General features: G+C 45.6%; 1 protein-coding gene across 5 annotated transcripts in view; it reads left to right on the forward strand.

The window, feature by feature from the left end:
- The window catches only part of AATK (apoptosis associated tyrosine kinase), a 391,342-nt gene that overhangs the window by 280,825 nt on the left and 84,704 nt on the right, over nt 1-25,813 (forward strand). For all 5 annotated transcript variants that reach the window (XM_085617405.1, XM_085617404.1, XM_085617407.1 and 2 more), the window contains one exon: nt 4,991-5,132. In XM_085617405.1, coding sequence (XP_085473531.1) covers nt 4,991-5,132 — 142 coding nt within the window. The remainder of the gene's footprint in view (nt 1-4,990; nt 5,133-25,813) is intronic.

Genomic DNA, 25,813 nt, shown 5'->3' on the forward strand with positions numbered 1-25,813 from the left:
GAGCAGCGGTTAGTGACATTTTGCCTCTTCAGGTTAGGGCGCATTCTAGGCTCACATCGCTGCCAATGGCACACGTTCTCCCAGAGCACCAGACCACAGTTTCCAGACTGAAGCAGCGCCCGTGACCTCGGGCAGGGGGGGAGATTTATGGAGTGGCCTATCAGAGGAGAAGGCAGGCCTGTCAGAGGAGACAGAAAGGCAGGAAACGGAGGTGTCTCCAGTCCGGGGGAGTGACATGATTCTAAACCCCCAGTGACAGCCTCAGAGACTTACCACATTATAGGTGGGGGGGGGTGCCAAAGGGTTGGAGCACCTACAATGGTGCCAGCTCTCTGCTCTGGAGATGTGCAATGACACGTGTGGGGGGGCGGGCAGGCAGGGGTGAGGCAGCGGGAGGGATGGCGGATCTCCAAACATGGAGGATCATGCTTACTGATGGGAGCGGAGGAGTCGAGGGTCAGAAAGGGGGCAACTTGGAGGGGGTCAGAGATGTTGTTCTTTCAATGTCCGTTTCACCACAACATCTGAGTGAATGCTGCTGCCCCCTCCTAGGCCTAATCTCGTCACAATTTAAACATTCTTATGAAATTAATTGTCATGGCAAGCTAAACATGGTATCAACCTTGTTGTGTTTGACGTACAAAACCGACATTTCCGTCATGGGACGGTCAGAAGATGTGCACGCGGGGACTGCCTTTACTGGCGGCGAAAAAAAAAGTCCCCAGTGTATCACGCCACCAGTAAAGCATCCAATCCCCGCGTGCACATCTTCTGTCTCGTTTGTCTCCCCACGTTCACGCTGGAATCTTATCGATTCCAAAAGGCCTCTGCATGGCAGTGCAGCGCATGCGCTGCTTTCGCCAGGCCGAGACCTAAAAAGGATAGGCTGGAAGATGGTTTGTGAAAGTGAGACGGGGATAATGGCGACAAGACGGAGATGCAGCAGGTAAAAGAAAGTAAAGTGACGTGTCAGACCGAGAGGTAAGGGAAAGCTGACAAAGTAGAGGAAGGTGAGGGAGAGGTCTGATGGAAAGGAGAGGGGAAAAAGGTGCCGTGAATTACCTCCAGTGGCTCCCGATCGAAGCAAGGTACTCTTCCAGACTTATTTGCCTCAGCTGTAACGTTGAACATCTACTTGCATACCTCTCACAGAAATAATATCTGTGGAGCTCACTCCAAGTCACTCAAACTCTGAAACGCAAAACATTGAAACAGGACTTTTCCTGGGTGGCCCCAAAGCTATGGAATCCCCTCCCCTCCAGGAAAGCACCCATTCATATCCAAATATTAGCTCAAACATGACTAGCAGGTAGTCTCACCACGTTGTGCTGAGTTAGGCGCCATGAAGCCCATAAAGATGTTGGGTTGCTGGTGGACTCCATCATCATTATATCCAGTAATTAATGCCAGTTTGGCCAATGCTCACTGCATCGTCCTGTGTGTTGCATGGAGGGATGCTGTCTATATCTCGTTCAGACATAGATTTGCATCCTCTACTCACGCAAAGACCCGTCCTCTATCTACAATGACAGTGATTCTCTACATTTTTTAACATGTTCCCACTGCTGCTTGTAGCATTATATGCAATGCTCGCCTCTATAAATAACTGCACTGCACCAGTCCCCTCTGTATTGCCATTTCTTTTTAGGTCAAAGCCTACCTGACAGCGCAGGTGTCTGGTTTGCTAAAGACATTTTGGGGACATTTTGCCCATTGGCTTTGTGGTTTGTAACTCACATTTTCAGGCTTTCTATTTGCTGGCTTTATTTGTTTTATGCTGTCCAGTGTGAGTTTGTCCCTCTTGAGGAGTAAAGCCTTTTCACACTACCGATCCTTGTATTCTTCCACAAGTGCTCCTTTCTGTAAACAGGCCTGTAAATATTGTTCTTATCGAGTCACATTTGCTGTGCTTTCAAAGACAGATATCAAATGTGAGACTCTGTCTTCCAGTGGAGCTTGGGGTGTACTTTTCCTTCTCTGACTTCAAAGTGAAAGGATTTATGTGACAATTTTTCTGGATACTGGGGGTAGGATTTTTTTTTTCTAGCACACAACAACATTTAAATGAACTGAAAGTATTTCAGCATGTATCAGAATTAGGAAAGCACATATGAAGCATGTTTTTTGTTAATTCTGAGTGTTTTGGAAACAAAATACTTTATTATGATCAAAACAAGTCAATACACTACACAATCGTTATAGTTTGTGCACTGTATAGTTTTATTAGTAAAACTGAAAGTCTATGCTAATTTAATGGTAATTTCAATTGAAAATGTGTTGTCTGTAATGGTAGTGTGCTACCACACCATGCATACTCCACTCTACGTCACTCCACTCTGCACCACTCCACACCACTGCACTCTACTCTTCACCACTCCACTTTACACCACTCCATACCACTGCACTCTACTTCACTGTGCACCACTCCACTCCATGCCACTTCATTCTACGCCTCTCTACCCACTCTACTCTATACCAATGGACTATACGACACTCAACTCTACACCTCTCCAGCTTAGGCCACTCCACTCTGCACAACTCCAACTCTACGCAACTCACTCTGCACCACTTTACAACACTGCACTCTACACCCCTGTACTCTACTCTGTACCACTACACTGTACACCCCTGCACTCGACGCCATTCCACTGTACGTCACTCTAATCTACTCTGCACGACTGCACTCTGTCACTCCACTCTACACCACTTTACTCTATGCCATTCCACTCTGCGCCACTCTTCTCTATGCCACTGCACTGCTCCACTCTACACCACTCTACTCTGAAACAATCTACTTTACGCTACTGCACTCTAAGCCCATCTGTTTCACTCCACTCCACGCTCTGCCACGGAACTCTACACCACTCTACTCTGCACTTCTTCACTCTTTGCAATGCTTTCTACACCACTCTACATTGCTGCACTCTGTGCCACTGCACTCTGCATCACTCCACTTTATTCCAGTGCACTCTCTGCCACTCTACTCTGCACCACTGTATTCTACACCATTGTACTCTATGCCACTGTATTCTACGCCACTGCACTCTGTCACTCCACTCTGCGCCACTGCACTCAAATATATGCCACTGCATTCTAAGATGCTCCATTGTACACCGCTACACTCTACGTCACTGATCTCTACACGAATATACTCTGCAACACTCTACACAAATGCAGTCTACAGCACTCCATGCCACTGAACTCTACTCTACGCACCTCTCTACGCCATGGGCACTCTATCCTGCACCACTGTACTCTATGCCACTCTACTCAACACCACTCTACTCTACGCCACTGTACTCTATGCCAATGCCCTCCACACCACTGCACTCTACGCCACTGCTTTTCAGCACTGCACTCAACGCCACTGCACTCTATGCCACTCTGCTCCGCATCACTCTACGCCACTATACTCTATTTTGCGCCATTCTGCTCTGCACCACTATGCCACTGCTCTCTGTGCCACTCTACTCTGCACCACCCCACTCTACTATGCAACATTCTAATCTATGCCACTGCATTGTACGAAGTTGCATTGTATGCCGCTGACTCCTTTGTCTCTGCGCTCTACGCCACTATGCTCTGCTACACTCTACGCCAATGCACTCTACATCAGTCCACTCTACGCCACTTCACTGTACTCCACTCTACGCGACTCCATTCTGTGCCACTCCAATACACGACACTCTATGCTGCCCCACTCTACCACACACTACTCCACTCTTTGCCATTCCACTCTACGACATTAACTTTCAGCCATGCTGAACAGCAGCCACGCTGGTGTACAACATGGCAAAAAAACATTGGCAAAGTCCGTAGCTCCTGCATAAGCGAGACCTATTGGCTTTTCCAAAGCTTGTTCCTGTTAAGCTCTCTGATGCCCTTGAGGTCTGGTTCGAGCCAGGGAAATGGTCAAAAGGGCAGAAACCGATGTCATAGTAAGAAAAGGACTGAGATGCGGAGAAGGAAAAGAGGAAAAGTAGTCGAGGGAGAAAATTGGGAGGTGGAGGTTGATGAGACGTAAAGGTAAACTGATGTACTGAGAGCTGGAAGAGAAGAGGAAAGGGTGAGTACGGAAAGAAAGGGAGAGTGGGGTCGATGGGAGGACACCGTAGGTGTGGGGAATAAGGAAGTGGGGGCGTAGGGAAGAATGGAGAGAAACGGGGAACTACAGAGACCGAGGAGAAGAAACACCAAAGAAATAGGCAGAGCAAGGAATTGTGGAGTTAAAAGGGACAGTGAGAAGCAGAAACACTGGAACCTGAGCAAAGAAACGACGCTGATTGGGACCATACGGTGGCTTTGAAGGAGGGGTGCAGCCACCGAGGGACAGTGAGGCTGAGTCTGTCCCTGGCATGAAGCGTTCAACAAGTCACTCGTGTTCTTTCAGGTGCCCGGTCACAAGCGGCCGTCAGGTGTGCACCACTACTCACGGTGTTCCCGAGTCGCCATCTGTGTGGTAGTGTTCATGACAGTCTGCCTCTACGCGCTTCCTTTCTGTAGAGGTGAGGATGTCAGCGCTACCCAAAGCTGCACAAGCCATTGATCCTCGTCCAATAAAGGCGTTAAAAACTCTCCTACGTGTCGAATGAATGTGCTTAAGTACTGTTTTTGGCATAGTTATGTCCAGGCATTAAATTGTCCAACGTGTGGACTAAACAAGGGCAACTGTTTGCATGTTCCAAACTGCACATTTGCATGCGAATGCAGGACTAACGGGAGCCTGAAACTATAAACTCTGACTTTGGTTACTGAACGAATCAATGAATTAAACACTGTTTGCAAAGCTTTTTTTATTCTCTTTTTTACGACCTTATGCTTCTTTGCGCTAAAAAAAAAAAAAAAGAATTCATAACTACACATAACTTAAGCAGGGGAGAGAGCCTGTTCTCTCACCTCACTAGCGTCCCCACTGTTGCACGTTGCTCTTGGCTTCTGCACTCAGCGCCAGTGCTCTTAACCAAGTCGCTTGCGCTTTTTCCTCCCACAGGAGTTTGACAATGCCGAAGGTGAGGAGTTCCCGGCTGAGTTCTCGGCCCAGGGTTCGCCAGCCGCCCAGAACGGGCCCGAGGTGTACGTCCTGCCGCTCACAGAGGTCTCGCTGCCGATGTCGAAGCAACCAGGAAGATCCGGTGAGTGTAAAGCGCCGTTGATGTCAAGTGAGTGCACGTGAACCCCATGCTGACTTGGTAGATGATCACAAGCGAGCCAGGCGTGCTTGCACCCAGCCCTGGAGTAGTGTAGGACTAGGAGCCATCTGTAATCGGTGCCAGCCAGCAGCACCCTATATCGCAGGTCATGTGTAGGAATCTTTGTATCTCTATCCCAGGTGACTGCAGAAATACCCATCTTACCTCATGGACAGTCAGTAATTTCTATTTACAGCTCTTTCTGCCTGGGAGCAGGTACTGGAGGTGAGAGCAGAGCTCATGCACACCTTGCCACCACTTTCCACATCCCATCTGGGGGGTACAGGCACTCGCCATGTCACGTCACTAGCTGTCGAAGCTAAAGTCTGGAGGCGTGTTTGTTCTGATGATGTCATTATCCACGTGTGTGTGTGCTTGTAACCAATTCTACAGCTCACAATACAAACGAAATTGTTGTTGCTGCTAAATATCACAGGATTATTACTACTCAACGAAAACTTTTTTTTTTTTTAATCAATCTTAGATTTAAAAAACACATTGAGTTTAATTTTGCCCAGATTCAGCACATGCCTGGCAGGCCTGCATGCAGCTGCAGCACACACCAGACTATCTTCACATGATTGTAACTTGCGCGTTATACAAGGATCTCCGCAACAGACTCCGTAACCCATTGAATAGAATGCAAGTCTCTGTCACCAACAGGTCACATGCAGACACATGTGTGGTCATTGAAGACTCCGACCAGAGATGACATACCTGCATGTACATTAACCGAATATGCCTCCTTTTCACGCATGCCTTCGCTCCGCATTAAATTACATTAACCTCCGGCGCTAGCTTATAATCTAAGACGTCTTGATGCACAGATCTCTTAAGAAGATGTTGTAAGTCTCCGAGCTAAAATGCATAACGATTGTGAGCCATTACTCACCAGAACATATTCGCTCACAATAACGCTTGGCCCACATCGCTCCGCCCCTTCAGACTCTGTCCCTTTTCTGCCTCCTTCCACTATAACCCCTCGCCCCAGGTTTGCCTGCTCTCTCACAAAAGTACCAGGCATTTGTTTATAGTTTGACATTCTGAATGGGCCGGCACCTCGCGCGTAGATAAGAATGAATGTAAAATCCCATGCATTTCTCTTAACCCGACACGTCTGTCAGGTTCTTTAATTATCATCCACGAACCATGTTGACAGGTGTAGAATATGTTTTAGTGACTTCTTCTTGTATTTACTGCTTTTCGAGTATATATTGAAAAGTGGAAAAAATGCCAGCTTTGACTGATTTCCTATTTTTTGTTTTCAGCCTTCACATAAAAAACGCTGGTTATGCTGACGTAACCGGTGCTCATGTAAAGCGCTCCAATACCTTCGGGTCGAGTTCACACGATATAAATCTGCATTAAAAAAAACAGTTCCCTGATAGTGATTAATTGCAAAAGTGTGTTTTTAAAATAAACGAAGGCCCCGTCATTTATTCTAAAGGCCACATGATGGCGCCACCGCCCCGTCTTTGAACGCCGGGTTGACTGGTTACGATAATTGTTCATTAGAGGTAGAGAGCTTTGTTGATATCTTGAGAAGGTCTATCGATCTAATCGTTTGGTCGAGGATCTACCATTAGTTGGGCAATACCATATGTTTTATTTATACAGCTTTGAACGCTCGATTGTGGTAGCAAGCACTATAAAACATACTATTCTAATACACGTTCCCTCTCACAGATGAACTGTCCTATAGATAATACATTCCATGTAGCTATTCAGTGCACCATCTCTAATACTCCGCGCCCCTCCTTTCTCGCAGATGGTGATGAGAGGCCCTGGCGTCTCCCATATCTCTCACACTATTGGGACGTAAATGTCCCCTGCATGATAAAGACATGTACACATGTCCCGAGTGCCCAACTGTACGGTTGTCTGAATCCCTCATGCAGATTTCTTTTGTCATAGGTGAACACGGATCATGTGTGTGTGCGCCTTGAAATAGGCCTGTCTCACAGATTGAGGTGATGTTGGACTTGGAGGGTCGCCCAAAGTGCTATCCTCATGATGGTGGAAGGCTATCTCCTTCACCAGGAGTTGAGCAGCACGAGGGCAGCGGTGGCAGCATACCGCGTTGTGATCAGCAGTAGTGAACAGAACCTTTTTACCCTGTGTCGCTTGAGTAAGGCCTACAGGCTCACTCGCCTTTTTAAAAGACCCTCGGCTGTCTGCGTCACTCACCCTTGACCTACATCAGGTAAGATGTGGAGTGCAGCGCAGGAGTAGTGACTCTGTGTTGGTTGTATGTGTGCCTGGGAAGGGTACAGTGCAAGGATGAAGCAGTAGTGTGCAGGGCATGTGTGCACGTGTCGTTAGTACATGTGCTGGTTGTATGTTTGTCTGAGAGGAATACATTACATGAGAGATGTAGTGTGGTGCAGTGCATGCACAGGTAAAGCATCTGCTGTGTGTTTGCGTGAAGTACAATACATGAAGGGTTGTGCAGCGCTTACTTAGTGAGTGTGTATGCTGGCAGTGTGTGTGTTTGTAAGAAACACATCCTGGTTAAAGATAGAAAAGCTTCAGAACTGAACAGTGCACGCTGATTGAGCTTGTGTACTAAGTGCATGTGTATCGGCCGCGGTCCGTGTAGGTAACCGCAGTGGGGCAGTGTAAGGGGGGATTTCAAGGTACGATGCAGAGAGAAAATTAATTATTAATTACATTTTTCCTCTGCATCGTGCCTCGAAATCCCCTCTTACACGGCCCCACCGCGGTTACCTGCACGGACCGCGGCTGATGTGTACATGTAAGCGTACAATCATAGAGGTAGCAGTGCTGGACCCCAAGTTTGCCATGAATGTACACTGAGTGACTGTGCCTGCAGTGGGCCATTGTATGGAGGACCTCGGGTTCCATTTTGGGAAACCCTGGCCTGCTTGGTGAAGAGATGAGGAGAGGAATCTCCAGACAGGTTTGTGGATTGCTCATTCCTGTTAGCTGGGAGGGAGCACCCTGGACGGAAAAGGAAGAGAGTCCCTTTATATTTCAGAAGACTGTCCTTTGATTCAGTGATAAATCATAAGGAAGGGGCCTGGACACATCTGAGAAAGGAGATGGGGCTGATAAGAGAATCATAAAGAGTAGGACTGCGGGTCCGCAATTAAACTTTTGATGCACATATCACTGTGCTTGACATCCAGGTGTGAACTCTGGTCACTCCAATGAATTGTGTTGTGGACAGTCTGCTTCGGAATCCTGCCTGCTGTGAAACACATCTTTCAGGAAGGAAGATAAAAAGAAGTGCCCACTGCAAAAGAAGTAGCACCCAAACATAAAACTTCAAAGACCCTGACCCTAAATTAAATTTTGTTGTCTGGAAATGGACAATAAGAATGGGAGGTTGAGTCCCCAAAAATATGTCTTCTGCCAAGCAGCCAGACTGGCTGTGTGAGAAGGGAAAGCTGCGCAAGTCTTATGGCTATGACCAGGATTGGGGGCCAAGGCCTGCTTGTGTCCCTGCTAGGCAGGGCTGTAAGTGGGCCGGATCCTTTCGGTGCTCAGCACCAGCAGTTTTTAAAAGCAGGTGCTGAACGGGACCCTATCGGGCTCTCCATTTTTACCCTCAGGGTAAAAAAACAACAACCCTTAACTCTGCAATAGTAAAACCCGTCACTGCCTTTGATGTAACTTCAGAGAGACTCGTTTTTCAGTTTAATATAGTGCAAACTTAGAGCGCTTTACATGAGCACCAGTTACATTACACAAGGGCATATTCATTTTTTGAATCACAGGAGTCGGGCTCGAACCTGTTGACTCAGCTCGAAGGTAGGCTGCTGTAGCCTTACGCCACAACTTCGCCCACAAGAGCGAGTACCACCTTCAATATTATATACAACGAAGTGATAGTTGTTGCTTATTTATCTTATGCAACTTACAACCATTAATAAAGCCAATAGTCCTTGCTTGTTGTAGGGGTAATATTACTTGTTGTGTTATATATCTGGATGAATGGACAGAAGCAGCAAAATACCAGTGGGGCAGCACACTCTGCGAAGCACAGAGTTTTAGCCCAAGTGTTTTAAGCCACGCCCTTAATTACAGAGGCCACGCCCCTATGAGAGACCCTCACAGTTTTTTCATCCCACTTAAAGCCCTGCAGTTAGGTGAGGGGACATCACTCAGAATACTGCCCCTGGAGCCGGAGCACCAGCGTGTGCCTGCTTGCCAAGACTAGTGTGTGCTGTGTGGAAGAGGAGAGTGTTGTAGGGAGTAAGGTCCAGTGGAAAAACCTACAGTGAATACTCCTTATTCGAGGTCTGAGGATTCAGCAGTGCACGGATTGGGCCGTGTGTGAGACTGTTTTCAGCTCTCCCGTATGCCAGGAGAGGTCATCTGTTGACTGAGCCAAGTATTGAGCGGTGTGTGAAGTGTGCTGAGCCCACACTGCCTCGTTGCGGTGACCCTGTATGCCAGTGGGGGCCACCAGTGAAGATGTGTGGCCAGTGTGCCAGGACTCGTGAATGCCTGAACAGCAACCCCGTATGCTAGGAGCGGCCTCTGTGATGTGGGCGTTTGCACCTGAGGAGTCTACTTTGCATCTGGAAGGTACCGCAGCAACCTCGTGTGCCTGGACCAAATTATCAAAGACTTCAGGCTGTAGCCTGAGACTGGAGTGAGGCTGTGACAGGTGTTCTAGCTCCACAGAAGGGTCCGCATTGATTGACCGCCGTGGGCCAGGAGGACTATATGCTCTTGCAAGGTCTAAGTCGGGAGCCCAAGGACTGAATTCCCCCCGCTTGGGAGAGCCTTACTTACTGCATCGCTGTGAGATGGAAGCTTCTCTGATCGCTGTGCAGAGTGGCTGCTCCACTCAGGAGAGTGAGCCTTCTCCTGCTTGGGGCTGTGGCATGTACCACAAGCAGCCCTACTTCGCTGAGCAGGATCTGTTCTCGCTTGTACCCACGCTGAGGGCACCTGCTGTAAAGCAGATGTTTCGTTGCTGCAAGAGTGGGTAAGACTTGAACTAGGGCTTTTGGCTACCCAGGGGATTCCCTGCTGCTGGTGCTGCTGCACCATAGACCTTTTGACCAAAATCCTGAAGTTAAGCCACAATAGCTTGCATTCCCCCATGCGGCCACCTGTGAATGGAGAATAACCCTGAATGTGTTACACGAAAGAGGGTGGAACAGGGATTTGACTAGACCCCTGACCTCAAGGGGGATTGTTTTGTTGCATTTGAAAGTCGCATATCTTTGCATATGTAGAGTCGGAAATAAAATGCGACTTTTTCTTATAAAAGCAAGTATTTGGCAGGACATTGATTTATTGTTCGTACTGTATGCCCTTTGAGTTCTGAGTTGTGTTCACTTACCTGTATCTACATTCCCCGCAAGGGAACCTTGACTGTTCAACCATAGCTACCACTAAGAGTCAAGTGCAGGAGGGGTTCTTGGCCCAGTTGAGCGGGATCCATAGTACGGTGGGCCCAGAGACATCAGGAGTCAAAGGCCTCAACCACCACTGTTGGGTCCAGTAGCCCATGCATGCCCAATGGCCTTCTGAAAGGGGTTCTAACACAAACATTAATTGGCTTCAAGTTTAAGTGGGTGCCCCTGAAGTCGTCCCCTCCCCACACGTTAGGGGTCAGTGTTGCACACCTATCTCAGATGAGCAGTTCTCTGCTGATGAAGCTGTCACTGAGGGAGCCCCCGACCACCCACCCACTCCCTAAAGGGGCCTTGCAGGCTCGGCCCCAAAGAGAAACAAAAAAGTAATTTGGTTTCTTTACAGGCCTGCACGCAGCAGCTGACTTAGAGACACATACACAAAAACGCAGTACTGGCAATCAGAGGACCACCCCTTTAGGTATGGGAGACTGCCCCCCCCCCACACTGCGGGTGCTACGGGGGTGTTACACCCTGCTAATAATGGTGCATAACTACCTGCATCTCTTACAGCTAACATTACAAACTAACTCTGTGTTCCATGGAGTAGTGTGCTCTCAGACTGAAAAGTGCCTAAACTCATCATCAGGGGTAGTAAGTCATAAATAAATCACCACAATACAAAACAGTAGAAACACATTTTGACATTCTGTGATGATCTTTGTGGGCTTTACTAGTTGTCGTAGCTTTTTCTCAGCTTTGCAGTGAAGATCTTGATCTACCATGCATTGGCTCCCGTTGACTAGCACTATGGCTCGTACTTTTACAGGCTAGTTTACTGCTTTGCCAGTGGTATCCCCCAGTTGCGTATTGTCTGTGAAGCAGCCATTTCTCCAGGCGACTCATAAGAGTCCATGTATGTGGTAGCGCACATTAATTATGCATCCAGATATGCTTGCTATAGTTTGTCATTGCTCCCTACTTGCTGGCCGAGACACCTCCAGCTTCTCAGCCTGCTCTCTGAAGGAGAGTGGGGGATTATTAGGAGACCTCTTCTTTCCCTGTGTGCTTGACGTGAGCCCCACGTAGAGCATGGAGTATATTGCATGTCAACAACACTATGGGGCGTTCTATGGCTGAACCAACATAATGTACAGCCATTCATTCATAAACACCTGTTGCACCCTGACCAGCTCTAATTTTACACTATCATAACCATCGTGAAAGTGTCTTTGACCTCCAAAACGAAGTGCAGCAGCCTGAGAGAATCCGATATTGCCCGACAGCAAAATATTCTCATATCCACAGTGGAGTTGCTGCTACTGCTGGTGCAGTTACTAAGCATTACACTGTACTCGTATTAGAAAACCAGTGGATTCCAGGGGGACTAGATTAGAGGAGGTATAAATTGAAGACTTCGGTGCTGGGAAGATAAATTGAGCATTCAATAAATAATTAAACAGGAAAATAATTTCCTACCATCATTTCCCGATTGTAGCTTAACGCTGACATTTGATTCAATTATGTAGATTTGTGTAGGGTTTTTCAATCCAGCGTCTTCAGGGAGACCAATATCCTTGATATGATTTGCTCTGACTTAATTCTCCGGATCTTCAAGATGGATCAAACGGTATTTGAAGCTTTCATCCCAATAGATGCTGGAGCATGGCTCTAAGAAGGCTGTCATACTACCTTCATTTTAGGCCAGCTTTTCACAAACATTAATTTTAAATCCAAACGAAATGCCGTACCGTTGGTATGTCATAACTGGTGGTCTTTTCATTACAGACTAGCCAAAAAGCTTACATTAATCAGCCATCTTTTATGTATTGTGTTATTAGTAAGGTCTCACCTTTTTAATTGTTGTGTGCAGGCATTATTTTTTCTTCACATTTGTAAATACTAACTTAGAGATGTTAAGAAACAAAACAAAAATGTACTGGCAAACAAGCATAAAGCTGGAAACCACTTGAGACCGTTATGTGAAAGAACAGGCCCGATAGGTGCAGACCTGCCCTGCCCAGTTGTACTTATCTGCTGCCACATTCCATATTTGTATGTTTCAGACCATTTTACATTGTGTATCAGCCTATGGAATGGTCCTTACCAAGGATTACTAACTATTCCAGAATGTGGGAAGCACAGGTAGAGTGGGACAGTCCATAAATATAACAGCAATGGCCATTATGATGCTTTCTCCTTCGGTCACTGGTAAAAGGGCAACAATCATTCCCAGGGCCACCAATGCCATTTCACTCCGATTGGATAGCCATGTTATTTCAGACACTGTACTTGAGTTTCTTTTATAGAGCCAGTGAACCCTAGAATAGCGGGTCCCATTTACAGAATGGCATTGTGTAGTTCACACAAGGAGATGGGGTCTCACTCTCTCAGAAATATGTCTGAATCTAAGCACACCTGAATTATTCAAAGCTTCAGAATACGTATATACTTTTTAGCCCAAAAGGTATGTAAAGTAGTGCTGTACGCTACTTTACCCTACTTTGGGTCAAGGGGTATTCCCACGGGTGGTACACGGCAATTCTCATCCAACCACCCATGAATATTGATGCAAAGCTCTATCTACTAACATTTGTAGGCAAGAAATGTATACCTCTTCGAGACAGACGTTAAGTTGGAATAAAAAGGTTTATTTTTTTTCTCCAAAACTTTAAAACTTTGCATGTGTGCTGTACTGTACAGCATGCATGGAAAGTTAGAAAATAATAAAACTATGTACAAAACCTAACCTAGAAATTACTCAAATGCCCTTTCACTATCGGTCAAGGGTGTGTGTGGCACCAGATAGTCCAAAGTGTGCCAGCGCTGAGAGAGAGAGCAACAGCACCATATCATAGTGATAAGGCACTCTCCTGCCAGCTCCCTTTCATGGAATGCAGTGCAGCATCTTTGGTTGTTGCTCTGCTTTACACGATTTCTAAGTCAATTTGCTCCCTGTTGTTAACCAGGATGATGGATTAAACTCTAACCTACATAGTGCCTTCAGTTTGCCTTTTGAAACTGATATTTCACCATTAAAACTCCTTTTGTCTTGTAGAGAAACTCCACATATCTCTGGATGTCATCCTTATCCTCCTCGGTTACGTTTTGATTGTGTCTGTTTTCTTGGCACAAGCCATTTTCTAAATCCTCACACTTGTCTTCGAGTAGGTGCATTTGTTTGTCAGAGAGGTTCTGCGTTTCCCTGAACTCATTGCATTCTGAATTGGGTCTTCTTTTAACACCACCTTGTTACTTCTGTCCCTCAATGCATAGACAGCATTTCCTTTATGTGCTGACTGTGGTCTTTCACCATCCTATCTGTTACTTTAGATCTGCTTTAAGACTTGTAAGACTGTCCAGTAAGTCTCGTTTTGTCAACGGGGTCATCGGCTCTTCAGACCCAGCATAGGTAATATACACTGAAACCGCACAGGATGCCAGGAGATCATATGTGTTTATTGCTTGACTGTGCACTGTCTTGGGTTTGGCCTTCATTTATCTGCTTAGCCAAGTCCCTGCACCAAGAAACTATTTCACCCCAGTCTTCGCTGTTTGTTTGAGCTATTCACTGATCACTAAGCTGACGACTATCCACGTATGACAACATTGTAACCTCTGTCTTCTAGGCACCACTGTTTCATCTCTATTCTGATCCCCTCCAGCACCTGCCTTATGTGGCTTTCCCCGCTGCCAGTTCGTTGCTCTGATATGCTTGGGCTTTCTAACCATGTGGTGCCCTTCAGGCTCCCCTCCTCTTCACCTGTGATGTTTTTCCTAACTTCACCTGCTCCACTAGCAGCCCCCACCAACGCAGAAAGGCATCCCTGGACCGCCCCAAGCAGTTCCCGCCAGTGGCTCCACCAACAGTTTTTCACATGTGCTAAAGTGTGCTCGGGCTGCCACTGTCCATCGCGGAGCTACCCTCAAACGAATAGCTTTGCAGCCATGCAGCTCACCTTCTCTGCTGTTCCAGGCTGAACACCCCTGGGATGTTCCTTTCTACATCAGTGCTTGGTGCACCTCCCCCCGTCCCTCTTTTCCAGCCAGGTGCTGCAGGTATAATAATGTCTCCGGCCTCTCTGCAGTCCTTCCCTCCCACAATGCCGGTGACACTGGCAGTCTCTGGAGGCCCCACCAGCCACTTTCTTCCCAGGGAACAGTAATTAACAGAATCCCCAAATTCGCTTAAACTCAGTGATGCCCATTGGATCTCGTGAAAGCTCCCTCTAGTACACTCTAGTTATTGGTCTCGAGAAGCATCAGTCCCATAGGCCTGGCCTGCTTCCGGTGGACAACAACTTGCGTCCTTTATGATGGGTGCAGTGTTGAAGTCCAAACCTATTTTTTACGAATATATAGTTTATTAAATGCAAGTTGGGCAAAGCCACTGTACCTAAGGTGATCAGTGCACTGTATTATCACGTGTAACCAATTATCCAGATCTGTTCTGCTTGTAAGATATTCTTTTATTTATTTAAGTTTTTACATGTAAATAAAAGATACATTTAGAGGACTCTCCCCCAACTTTTTATACATATCTCCTTACCCCTTCAAAATTATTTTGTTAAAAGTAACCCTGTGTGTAGCTAACCCTGCAAATACAGCCCCATGCATCTTAATAGAATGTGCACTTTTTAGGAGTACATTCTGCCAAACAACTTGACTCATCCATAAAAAAAGAAAACAATAAACCATGTTTTGGTGAGATGCTCTATTTGACTCTTATTAAACATTATACTTTCGGTTGCAATTACCATTTTTTTGAATGTGTAAAATACATTGGCTCTGCAATGAGTCCCTTCTCTGACTTCCTTCTTTTTCTGACAGGTATAACCGGTAAAACAGCCATTCCGTGCCATAGGTCCATATTCACGTTCATACATCACCGTCTGTCAGTCCCACCTGACCGTCCTCTAACCTCTGTCTCTCTTCCCGAAAGACTGCTCCAGACGATTGTTCTGTCTCCCCTGGACTACAAAAACTCTGTTTTGGTTTCACTTTCCACCATTTAGCTAGACTGAGAAGACACATAATATGGACACCTATATTATTATTCTCCTCCCCACCACACTTTCATTCCTTTTCTCTCAAATGGTCAATTCCAAGACTTTCATATTTTTTTCACCACACTGTTCACAAGACTGGCCCTCTTAAGCTTCAATAAAAATGTCTCCGTTATTCTCCTTTCAGAGCCCTTAGGTTTTCTTCGACCAACCTTCTGATTGTACCGTAGATCAATAAAGTTCATATATGAAGGCCACTCTTTTTCCTTTCTCGTGGCCAAATAACTGTATTGCTTTTCCTCCCAGTATGCAATCTCTTGGCTCTGCAACCTCTTGACTATCAGATACTATTTCAGAAGCCTCTGACCTTGCTGTTCTCTTCTATGTACATTTAGAGTTGCACAGTTCTCGGCAATCTCTACCACAAAAACCCTCATCTACTGAGGTGGATAAAATGGTTCAGGAATCAGGAAAACCGTTTTTGGCCCATTTAGTACCATCTCAGTGGCGTGACAAACCTCGGTGCCTCTCTCTGAGGGAAGATATGATCAAGTCAAGTCAAGTCAAAGCAAGCTTTATTTGGTGCAAAATATATCACCATAAAAGCATTTCTTTTTAAAAATAAAGACAATCATCACAATTAAAAAGATGAGGATAATGTGCAAACAGTTTTGAAACAGCAAAGGATCATAATCAATAGATTAGACAAGTACAGTACAAATTTACATAGTAAATTGTGCAAATAAGCAAGATAGCATACAGCTTTTATATGCGAAAAGTGCTAATGCATATCCCTAGGTGAAATACAGTACAAGATAATCGAAAGATGCCCTATAAGATATAGATACTGGAAGTGCATTGTGCCGTTATGAGAAAATGTGAACAGTGCAAAGTATTAATAGGGACCCCAAAAAAATGCACAAAACATAGTAGGCAACAGAGCCTGCTTCATGCAATAGCACAGAAATAATTGAGCACTCATGGGTCCTAATAAGCAATATGTAAAATGGCTACTTTTACTCTTCTAACTAATACTATGGCAGTCCTTTTAAGTGTAAGTTTATCATCTGCTTCTTGTTGCCATTAAAGTTAAAAAATGGGTTTGGTCGTTATGCATAGTTCCAAGAGGAAAACATTCACGATCTTTAGGTACAAGACACAACAATTATATGATGATTAAAATTAGATAAAAATTTAAAAAGTATTAGTTAGATTGTTCCATCTAGGGGCAACATTTCACAAAAAAAGGATAGAACAATGAGTTCTAAAAAAACAGTTTGGCAATAAAACATTTTCACTTCGGGGAATTAACATAACTGTGTTTTTTATCAGTTTTTTGCGCTTGTTCCATGCACAACCTAAGAACTTGACCACTCCACAAACCAATGATGGGGTACCATCTGTTTTTAAAATTTGAAGGGCAACCAAGTGCTTAGTGGTCCCAAGGTTTCTGCAGACTGGTTTTAACCATCTAGCCCTTGCCAGTTTATATGCCGGGCAAGCGAAAAGAAAGTGGGCAAGGCTTCCCTCCGGGGCAGGGCAACATGGACATTATTGTAGGGAAGATTTTAATGAGCTCCATTTGGCTGTATACGAGTTTAGAGGTAAGGAGCCTATTCTAAGTTGGATGTACAAGGTTCTATCTCTTAGTGCTTGAATGAAATCCAAATATGGTTCGTAGCAGCTATATTGTTAGTGGGAAAAGTACTCCTCGGTTAATTTCCCCACGTGGGGAGTTCTCAATTCCCGTTCTGCTACCCAATTCCAATAAAGCAATTTGAGATCCTCTTTAGGAGGAGGAATCTGATTTGCTCATGCCCCGGACAGCCCTAAATCAGTTAGCAGTTTCTTAAGATTGGTCAGCCATTTGACTTTGCTGCCCGTGTCTAATGTCAGAACCTCTGATAGTGTGGCTGCATACCCGGAGAGCTCCTGTGTCCGCCGGAGACGTGCCCAAAAAAACAGGGGACGAGACCTGGCGATATCACTAAAGGAACGTCTGCCCATATCAAATAAAATTGGTTTCAAGGGGGTACTGATGGGAAGTGAAACTAGCTCTCTATAAAATTTATGTTCGGACTTGGAAATGTTGTCAGTATTATTGAAGCCCCAGAGCTCTGCACCATATAAAGCCAAGCTCACTGCTTTACTCTCACAGACTGCCAGGGCAGGCGCAACCGGTTTGCTTAGTGATAGACTCTGTGCTTTCCTAATAGCTCCTGCCACACGCTTGTGGTTTAGCAACATTTTATCTAGGTGGTGTCTCCAGTTCATCTTATCAGAAAGTCGAATCCCCAGATAGTTAAAGGTTTTTACTCTCTCTAACTGGTTTCCATCCAAAGTGGGACTAGATCTAGAGTGTTTACGAGAACTAAAAACCATAAACTTTGTTTTTGAGGTATTTATCATGAGGCCTCGAGTAGTGCAAAAGAGATGGAATCGGTCTAATAGCTTCTGGAGACCAACTGGAGTCTTAGAAATAAGCAATGTGTCATCGGCAAATAAGAGGGTCGCGATTTTTTTCTCCAGCCAGGGTGGGTGCGTCTGCAGGGTCTTTCCCCAGAAAATCAACCACCCCATTCACATACAATGAGAATAGGTTGGGGGCCATGACGCACCCTTGGCGGACCCCCCTACTGACGATGATCCTCTCAGTAACTTGGCCCTGGGCACCCCATCTTACACGGGCATAATTATCCTCGTGTAAGCAGATCAATAAATTCAAAACTTGTGGCGGGGTGCCCATTTCTGCCAAAACTGACCACAGGGTCCCCCTAGGTACCAGATCCAACACAGTCTTGAGATCGATAAAGGCAAGATATAAGCTGCCCCTGCCAATCACTACCACTTTCCAGTAAAGGAGCAATAACCGAAACACCTGGTCAATGGTTCTGGTGTTCCTTCCAAACCCTGCTTGATATTGGGAGATAATGTTGCCGTTGTCTATCCAGTCCTGAATCCTGTGTAGGAGAACCCTGCCAACCACCTTTTGGATGGCGTCTATCAAACTAATAGGCCTGTAATTGGCAGGGTCCTCCCTGTCCCCTTTTTTTATATATGGGGACAACTTCGGCTCCTTTCCAAGAGTCTGGGACCGGTGCGCCCTTGACAATTAAATTAAGCAAGAGCGAGATATATTTGGCCCACCTAACTGGATCTAAACGCAGTAAATCCCCCGGAATTCCATCCGGTCCAGCAGCTTTAGCAGGAACGATACAATTGATTGCAACTATGGTTTCTGTAATGTTAAAAGGTATAACGTCATCAGCGGGATATAGATGGTGTGCATGCTCTAAGGGCTGCTGATTAGCCAAGAAATCTTGAGATGAATATAATACAGAAAAATGAGCATGCCATTCTAAGTTGGTGATGTGGGTATTGGAGTAGTACCTTTGGAGTCAGTGGCTTTGATCAAGTTCCAGAATTTTATAGAGTCCCTTGGGTTGCAAGCGTCTTTTAATACCTGCCAATGTGATTCCTCCCAATCGCGTTTTGCTTTATTGATAGTAGTGTTGTATTCTTTCCTGGCTTCTCTAATTTCAGGAAGTATTTTCTCTTTTATGGCAAGAAGTAAGGCTTTCCTCTTTAAACAGCAGTCCTTGGTAAACCAGGGGTTAAGTCCCATTTTGTTGTTGCGTTTACTATTAGATGGTTGCCCAGACTGGAAAAGCAGACTCATCTGGCTAATAGTTGTATCATAAATAAGGGTTGCCTTAGATGTTGCTAATGGGTCTTTTGCAACGACCTCGAGATCCTTAGTTTTGGTGGTCAAAATTTCAGAGATGGAATGGATTTTAAGATCTTGCCCGACGACCTTCGACCACTTCAGAAATCTACCAGAGTTGGAAGGGACAACTTCTTTGGTGGTTAAGATTGGATCAATAGTTAAGGCTTGCTCTGGGCATAGCCAAGAATTCTGCAGACGGCAGGACAGGAAGTGATGGTCACTATCCACTGTGGCACTGATTACCATATCAATGGAGTCGGTCCAAAGACGAATATCCACTAAGACATAGTCGATACGTGAAGTATGTCCCAATCTGTTAAAAGTGTGGGCTCCCAGAGAGTCAGATGAAACTCTACCATTCAATGCTCTCCAACCAAATTCTAGGACAATTGCATTAATTTGAATGGCCACCTGGGACCACTTCTTAATGGGGGCTAAATCTAGGGGAGGTATTCCCCATTGAAGGTCTTCATCTGATGTCCCCAAAAAATCATCCGAGCCTAGGGGTTCGAAAGTGCAATTAAGGTCCCCTGCTACCATGATTTTCGCAAGTGCGTGGCAGCTGCTTAATTTTTTGACCAGAAGTGAGAGGGTAGATGAAACTTTGGCCGCAGGCATCCCTCTTACATAGATATTAAAGAGTTCGAGGGTTTCCCCTCCCTTTGGCCCTTTTATAGTGAGCCGCAAGATGTCTTGAGAGCTTTACTATCCATCCTAAATCAATGCTGACCCACACAATCAACACGCCCGATGGGCGCCACTTGCCAGCTTGGGCCGCTGGGATAAAGAAGGTGGTGTAATCTGACTTGTAAAGTGGAGTCAAGCACCAGGTTTCCTGGAAAAGACAAAGACGGTGATCCTCAACTAAGCTGTTCCAGTGGGGTAATGAAAGTTTGTTCTTGAGCCCTGCAACATTCCAAGAAAGTATCTTAAAGGAAGTGTTGCATTTCACAGGCGCCATAGCCACCACATCAGTAGCTGTATCCATTAAAGATGTCATAAGGTTAGTTTTTGGATGGGCATGTCCTAAACTTGTCTGGCCTACCTGAGCTAAATATGGAGCAACCAAGGGGGCAGTGAGCGCGCATAGTATCCCTGGAGATGTAAGATCCAAAGAAGAGTTGTTAAAAAGGTGGAGATTAGAAATAGGCCCTACACCTGCCCTTCTATCAAAGTCAGCAATAGGTGCTGTGCCATGGTTTCGAGGACTAGCCGTGTATGGGATCTGGTACAAAGGAAGAAAAACGGGATTAACAGAGGGGATTTTGTCCTGTTGGAAAAATATATTCTGCCTTTCAGACTGGACAGAAATATTAAGTAGTCAATCGTTTTGAGACCGTGGTGAGGGAGGGTCACACGCTATGGGTTCTTGGCGGGAAGCGACTCTTTTCTCAGCTAAAGGTGGGAAGCGCCTAATCTGTATTGAGGACGACTCTGGGGAAGATGTGCAATACTCTAGTGCAATCAGATTATCCGCCAGATCTATGTTTGACAATGTTAATTTGATATGGTCAAACACCCCATTTGTAGATGGACACTTGCTTGCTCTTAGGATGTCCTCCCGTATGATGGAGCGGCATCCTCTAACGTGTCTTAGCCAGTGGATGGACTTGTTGAACAACGAATCTTTGCTCTCAACACTATGAGTGGCGTCAAGTTTGGGAACATTAACCATATAAACAGTGTGCTTAGCTTTCAAATAGTCCCTGTGATTAGGGAGGGTAAGGAGTTTGCTGGGGCCCATTGCTTTGAATGAGTTTGAGAGTCAGGCAGTGATGATATATTGCTCCTGAGCATAAAGTGGTTGCTGACTCGAGGATAATTCTCAGGAGGATTATTAGTGCCAGAAACTTGGGGTATCTTGCAATTAGTAGGATTGCTTCTAGAGGCGCGATGAGACGCGTTGACCTGTGCCATTCCAAGCCCTACACGCTCTTTGCCAATGCTCGGAGATGTACTAGGGGGGCACTGTGAGGTGGTAGGGTACTGATTTGGGTGACAAGCCAGTGCAGAAGACCTGACTAAATAGTGGAGTCCTATGATCATACTTTTTAAGGATTTGACTTCAGCTTTAAGGGACTGGATAGTTTTAATCAAATTAATGTCAGAACATTTACAAGAACAGTTCCCGTTATGGTGGTTTTCGGGAGACAACATTTTAACTGTAGTTTCTATTGGAATGATAGTCAGAGTATCTGCTAGAGCTTCGAACCTGTTTGTACAGGGTATTTGAAAGCCTACTTGGCTCATGGTTGGACTAGAAGAATCAGCCTGCAGATCCAAGGCGGTAACTACAGGTTGATTGTGGCCCAGAGATTTAACTATTTGTTCGTCGGAATTACGAGAGGATTTCTTGAACATTGTTGGTATAACAGTGGGCACGCCAGCATTTATATTGGCTACCATTGGAGAGGGAATGGAGGATTTGTCAATTAAGAGGTCCTCACATTCTCTAACAAGGGTATCTATCCGATCCATGACACAATTGTCACCAGCAGTTTTAAGAGTTTTTCTGGCCTTTTTCGTCTTCCCCACAGAGCTATTGGAGCCATTTCCGCCCCCAACCCCAACCCCCTCCATGATTTTCCGCTTATCCATGATAAAACAGAAACAAGCTTCCAATAACCCAAAGGTACAAAGTCCAAAACAAAACAGAAATGCAATTTAATTAGAGTACCTTGAGTCCCTTTGAAATTCGAGGGGGCATTCAATTGGCTCTCAAAGTTTTTAACAAAGCCAGCTTATAGTCACAATACCTCTGGTATGTCTGGAACTTACTGGCGTGCGGAGGTGAGTGTAAGAGATGGGGCCCAGCCCAGCCACCTCCAGGCAGTGACGGGCAAGGACGGACCCGCCCTTGGCCCAGGTTTTGCCCGGGCGCTGCCCGTGCGCGTCCCGCGCTGCGGGGCACCCTCGTCGCTTTTGAGCTCCCCCGGCGCTGCCTGCTGACTCCAATGGCAGGTGCCTGGGGTGAGCGTGGGGCTGCTGGGTAGTGTAGTCCCCTCTTGCTGGTCGTTCCCCTCACGGCGGTCCCGCTGTTAGCAGGCTGAGAATTGCTGGAACCAATTGGCCGTTCCCCTCACGGCGGATAAGCGGGTAAGTACTCTGGCAATGTTTAGTGGTTTGGCGGAAGATATGATCACTCTAGAGGTACAGGGGTGATCTGGAACGATGGAGGCTTGCCAGAGATAGTGTCCTGGAAGTGTCTTTGCAGCCCCTTGTCTTCTGGTGATATTTTGTTTTTGCATGTGGTTCTGGTCAGCTCATGTCCAGTGACCACATAGTTCATAGATGACTACATTCCCAGTCAGTTGGCTCTCATCGTTGGTACATTCAGCTTTATCTTCTGTGTTAGTTCAAAGCAGTAAGATCCGCCAGAAACAAAGGCTTGTACACTGCTCTGCATTATTATACACAGTTTTCTCAAAGCGCAAGTTTAAGTTTCCAAGACAGCCAGATAAAGTGCTAGTTACGTCCAAATTCACTTTCTTCCTTCAAACACAAGGTAGATCGTGGTCATTATCCTTCTTGATGCATGCTGTCCAAGGCAGCTTTCCAAGGCAGGTAGTCCTTGAAGTCGCTGCAGACATGATGACCAATGTACAGAACATAAGATTGACCATTATGGTAGTTGCTTCCCTTTTAGGCCAGTTTGCTTTTCTACAGTGCAGCCAGTGTCCTGTTGGGGAGTCCCAAGTGTTCTATTCTACTGTCACTTCAGATGGGGATATCTTTTTAAAGGATACAAAGAATGCCTCTAGGCAAGGATGTATTGTGGTTTACTAGCCTTCATAATGTGACTGGGGCCTTTTTTAGTACAAAGGGTATACCCTCAACTAGGCATTGAGCTTTCTGCTTATAGCTTGGCCCCAGGGGGCAGTGCGACTTGTCATAAGCCAATTGTCAAATTAAAAGTACCCGTTCTCATTTTTTGTGTGACTGGCCCTAGTGCCTGCGACAGGAACGGATCAAACTAAGGACAATAGTACTTACTTTGTTCATGGTGTGATCTGTCCCTGTCACACACAAAATGACCACCAGGCACAGCCACACAAGTTAGTGGCGTAGCGTTTTCATCAAGACAAGTGTGGGAACACTGGTTGGTAGGAATTTTGTGGATCCCTGAGCATTCTGAAAGTTTTTCCCACAGAAATGTGAGGAAAACGTATGATTTTAGGCAACATTTGAGGTTAGGAATGCTGTGTGGGTAAGAAAATGTAATTGGATCCACGCAAGGCACACCAACTCTCCTGGGTGTCTAGTTTTCAGAAATATCTGGGTTTGGTAGGTTCCAAAGTATGGTCTATTAATTACTTTCCAAAAAGCCCTGGAGTCTCTAGATAAGGCGGCAACCTGGATATTGTCTTAGGCTTGCTTTCTTATATCCTGTTTCCTTATACCTAGGAGGGTTTTTATAAATGAAGATCTACATTGCCTTATGACCTCACTGTTACAGGGATACGCCTCAAGGGACTTCTTTAACTGTTTAAGAGCAGTTGTGCAAGCCGAGTTGAACCATTTCTGTGGGCCGGGCTCTCTATGTTTGGGCTTGATAACTAACGGACTTGCAGCGTGGTTACAAAGACCCTAAAACTAGCCAGTACATCCCTAGCTTGAGCCTCCTTTGCTAAACAGGCCATGACATCGTCACGATTTCTGGACATTAAGTTTGCCAAACATTTCTCGTGGTCTACTTTTTCCCATTTTAAAAGGATACCGCTGTTTTTTGAGAACTGCAAGTCGAGTGGGGGGGTGCATTTGAGGACTATCAGAGGTAGGAGTGAGTCTAAATACTAACGGGTTATAATCACTAAGGATGGATGATAAAATAAATACGTCGCATATATGTGACTCGAAATGGGAAGACAATAGAAAAAAATCAATGGTAGATCCTTTTCCTTTACCAGTAAAAGTTGGGGGGATGGGTTCACCTACCTTAAGGAAGTTGGTATTACAATATAAATTGTTTTTCATGATGATCTGGTTCAAGGCAGCCCCATAAGGGGTGTGCATAAAATGCTCACAATTTTCCTCCTGCCAATCAGTTACCCTGCAGACACTATCAACACAAAAAGAACAGGTAGAAATATTAAAATCGCCAACTCATAGGATGGCCCTCTGACTGGGAATCTCAGGCAGTAGTCTGTAAAAAAGTGGTCTATTTCAATTATCAAATCAATAGGCTAATTGGAAATATAGTTCAAATAAAAATTAATTAGAAGGATATCCAAGAAGCCCGGGAATGCTAAGCAGAAGATTTGGGAACATGAGGTACACAAGCAGTTTTCTATTTTCATGTTCCTAAACTTTAGGGGGACAGGACCACCTCCCCCTTGGCTCTACCTGAGTTTGAAGGAGTGGCAGTGTTGTAATGAAAGTCTTGTAGTAGAGGTATAGTTTTATAAGATTTATTTGTCTTAGTTGCAGAATACAACATTCATAGTAGGCTCTTGGTATATTCCATAGTATAGCCCCTAGAACAGCCCCACCCAAAGCAGCCTCCCTGCTGCTCAGCCTATACTCCAGCGGACACACCTCATCTCCAGGCACCCTAAACATTCCATTGCATCATCACCACTCCGTAATTCCACAAAGCACATTCACACTGGCTGATCAGCAAGGGCCAGAGTAACAGGGAAGATGCATAGATAAATATACCAGATATAACAGGCAACTACACAAAATGATTGAAACCCATCAACATAAAAATCCTCAAGTGGCCAAGTTTCCCGACGGCATACAGCATGATATCCTTTGATCAACTCTTACCAGTCTCTATTATCTAGTTTGTTGCCGATGCCTGCAATTTTCCAGGATAACAATTTTAGGCCGTCAGAACAAGTGTGAGCTGAGGACATGGCGTTACTTGAAGTAGACTAAGAGGGAGTGATTTTGATGACCTTGTCAGTTTCCCAGCCAGCTCGTATCGTGGGAGGGGGGTTGGCTGAAAGGCCATAGAGCCACTCAACATCTAACAATAAGGCCAGGATCTCAAAGCGGTTCACATGGGCAAAAGGAGAAGTGGGCTTGTGAGGTGGGTCAAGATATTACCCTGAGGGCTGGCGCGGCATTAGAATAATGGATGCAGATCGGTAGAAAAACTCAGCGGCAGGGCTCGAATTGTGCCTATGTCTTTTGTGTGATGGTCCAATCTATGTAGTAATTGGTCTACAAGGCGAGGATTTCGAAAGTTTATTACCAGGCAGTCACCCTTTGAAAATTTAGGAGAGTAACCCAGCCAACCCATTCTCCTAACCATGATAATTTCACTAACGAGGCTTGTTGGCCAACCAGTGTTCACTGAACACCATTCCGCTACTTTGTTTCTTATGCCTAGCCAGTCCTCATGTGCGCCTTTAGGTAAGGGAGGGACACCCTCTAGAATAAGAGGTATGGCGTGCATTCGGGTGGCAATTGCAAAAGATCCTCGCATGTCTTATTGGTAAGACAACCCATTTTGGAATTAAATTTCCATGTGAGCGGGTGCCTTCCCACTCTTCAGATGCTTCAGGAGACAGTGGGTGGCTGGCTACGGTGGGTGGTGGATGAGCAGTTAGA

This window comes from Triturus cristatus, chromosome 7 (assembly GCF_964204655.1).
Source record: "Triturus cristatus chromosome 7, aTriCri1.1, whole genome shotgun sequence".
Lineage (NCBI taxonomy): Eukaryota > Metazoa > Chordata > Amphibia > Caudata > Salamandridae > Triturus > Triturus cristatus.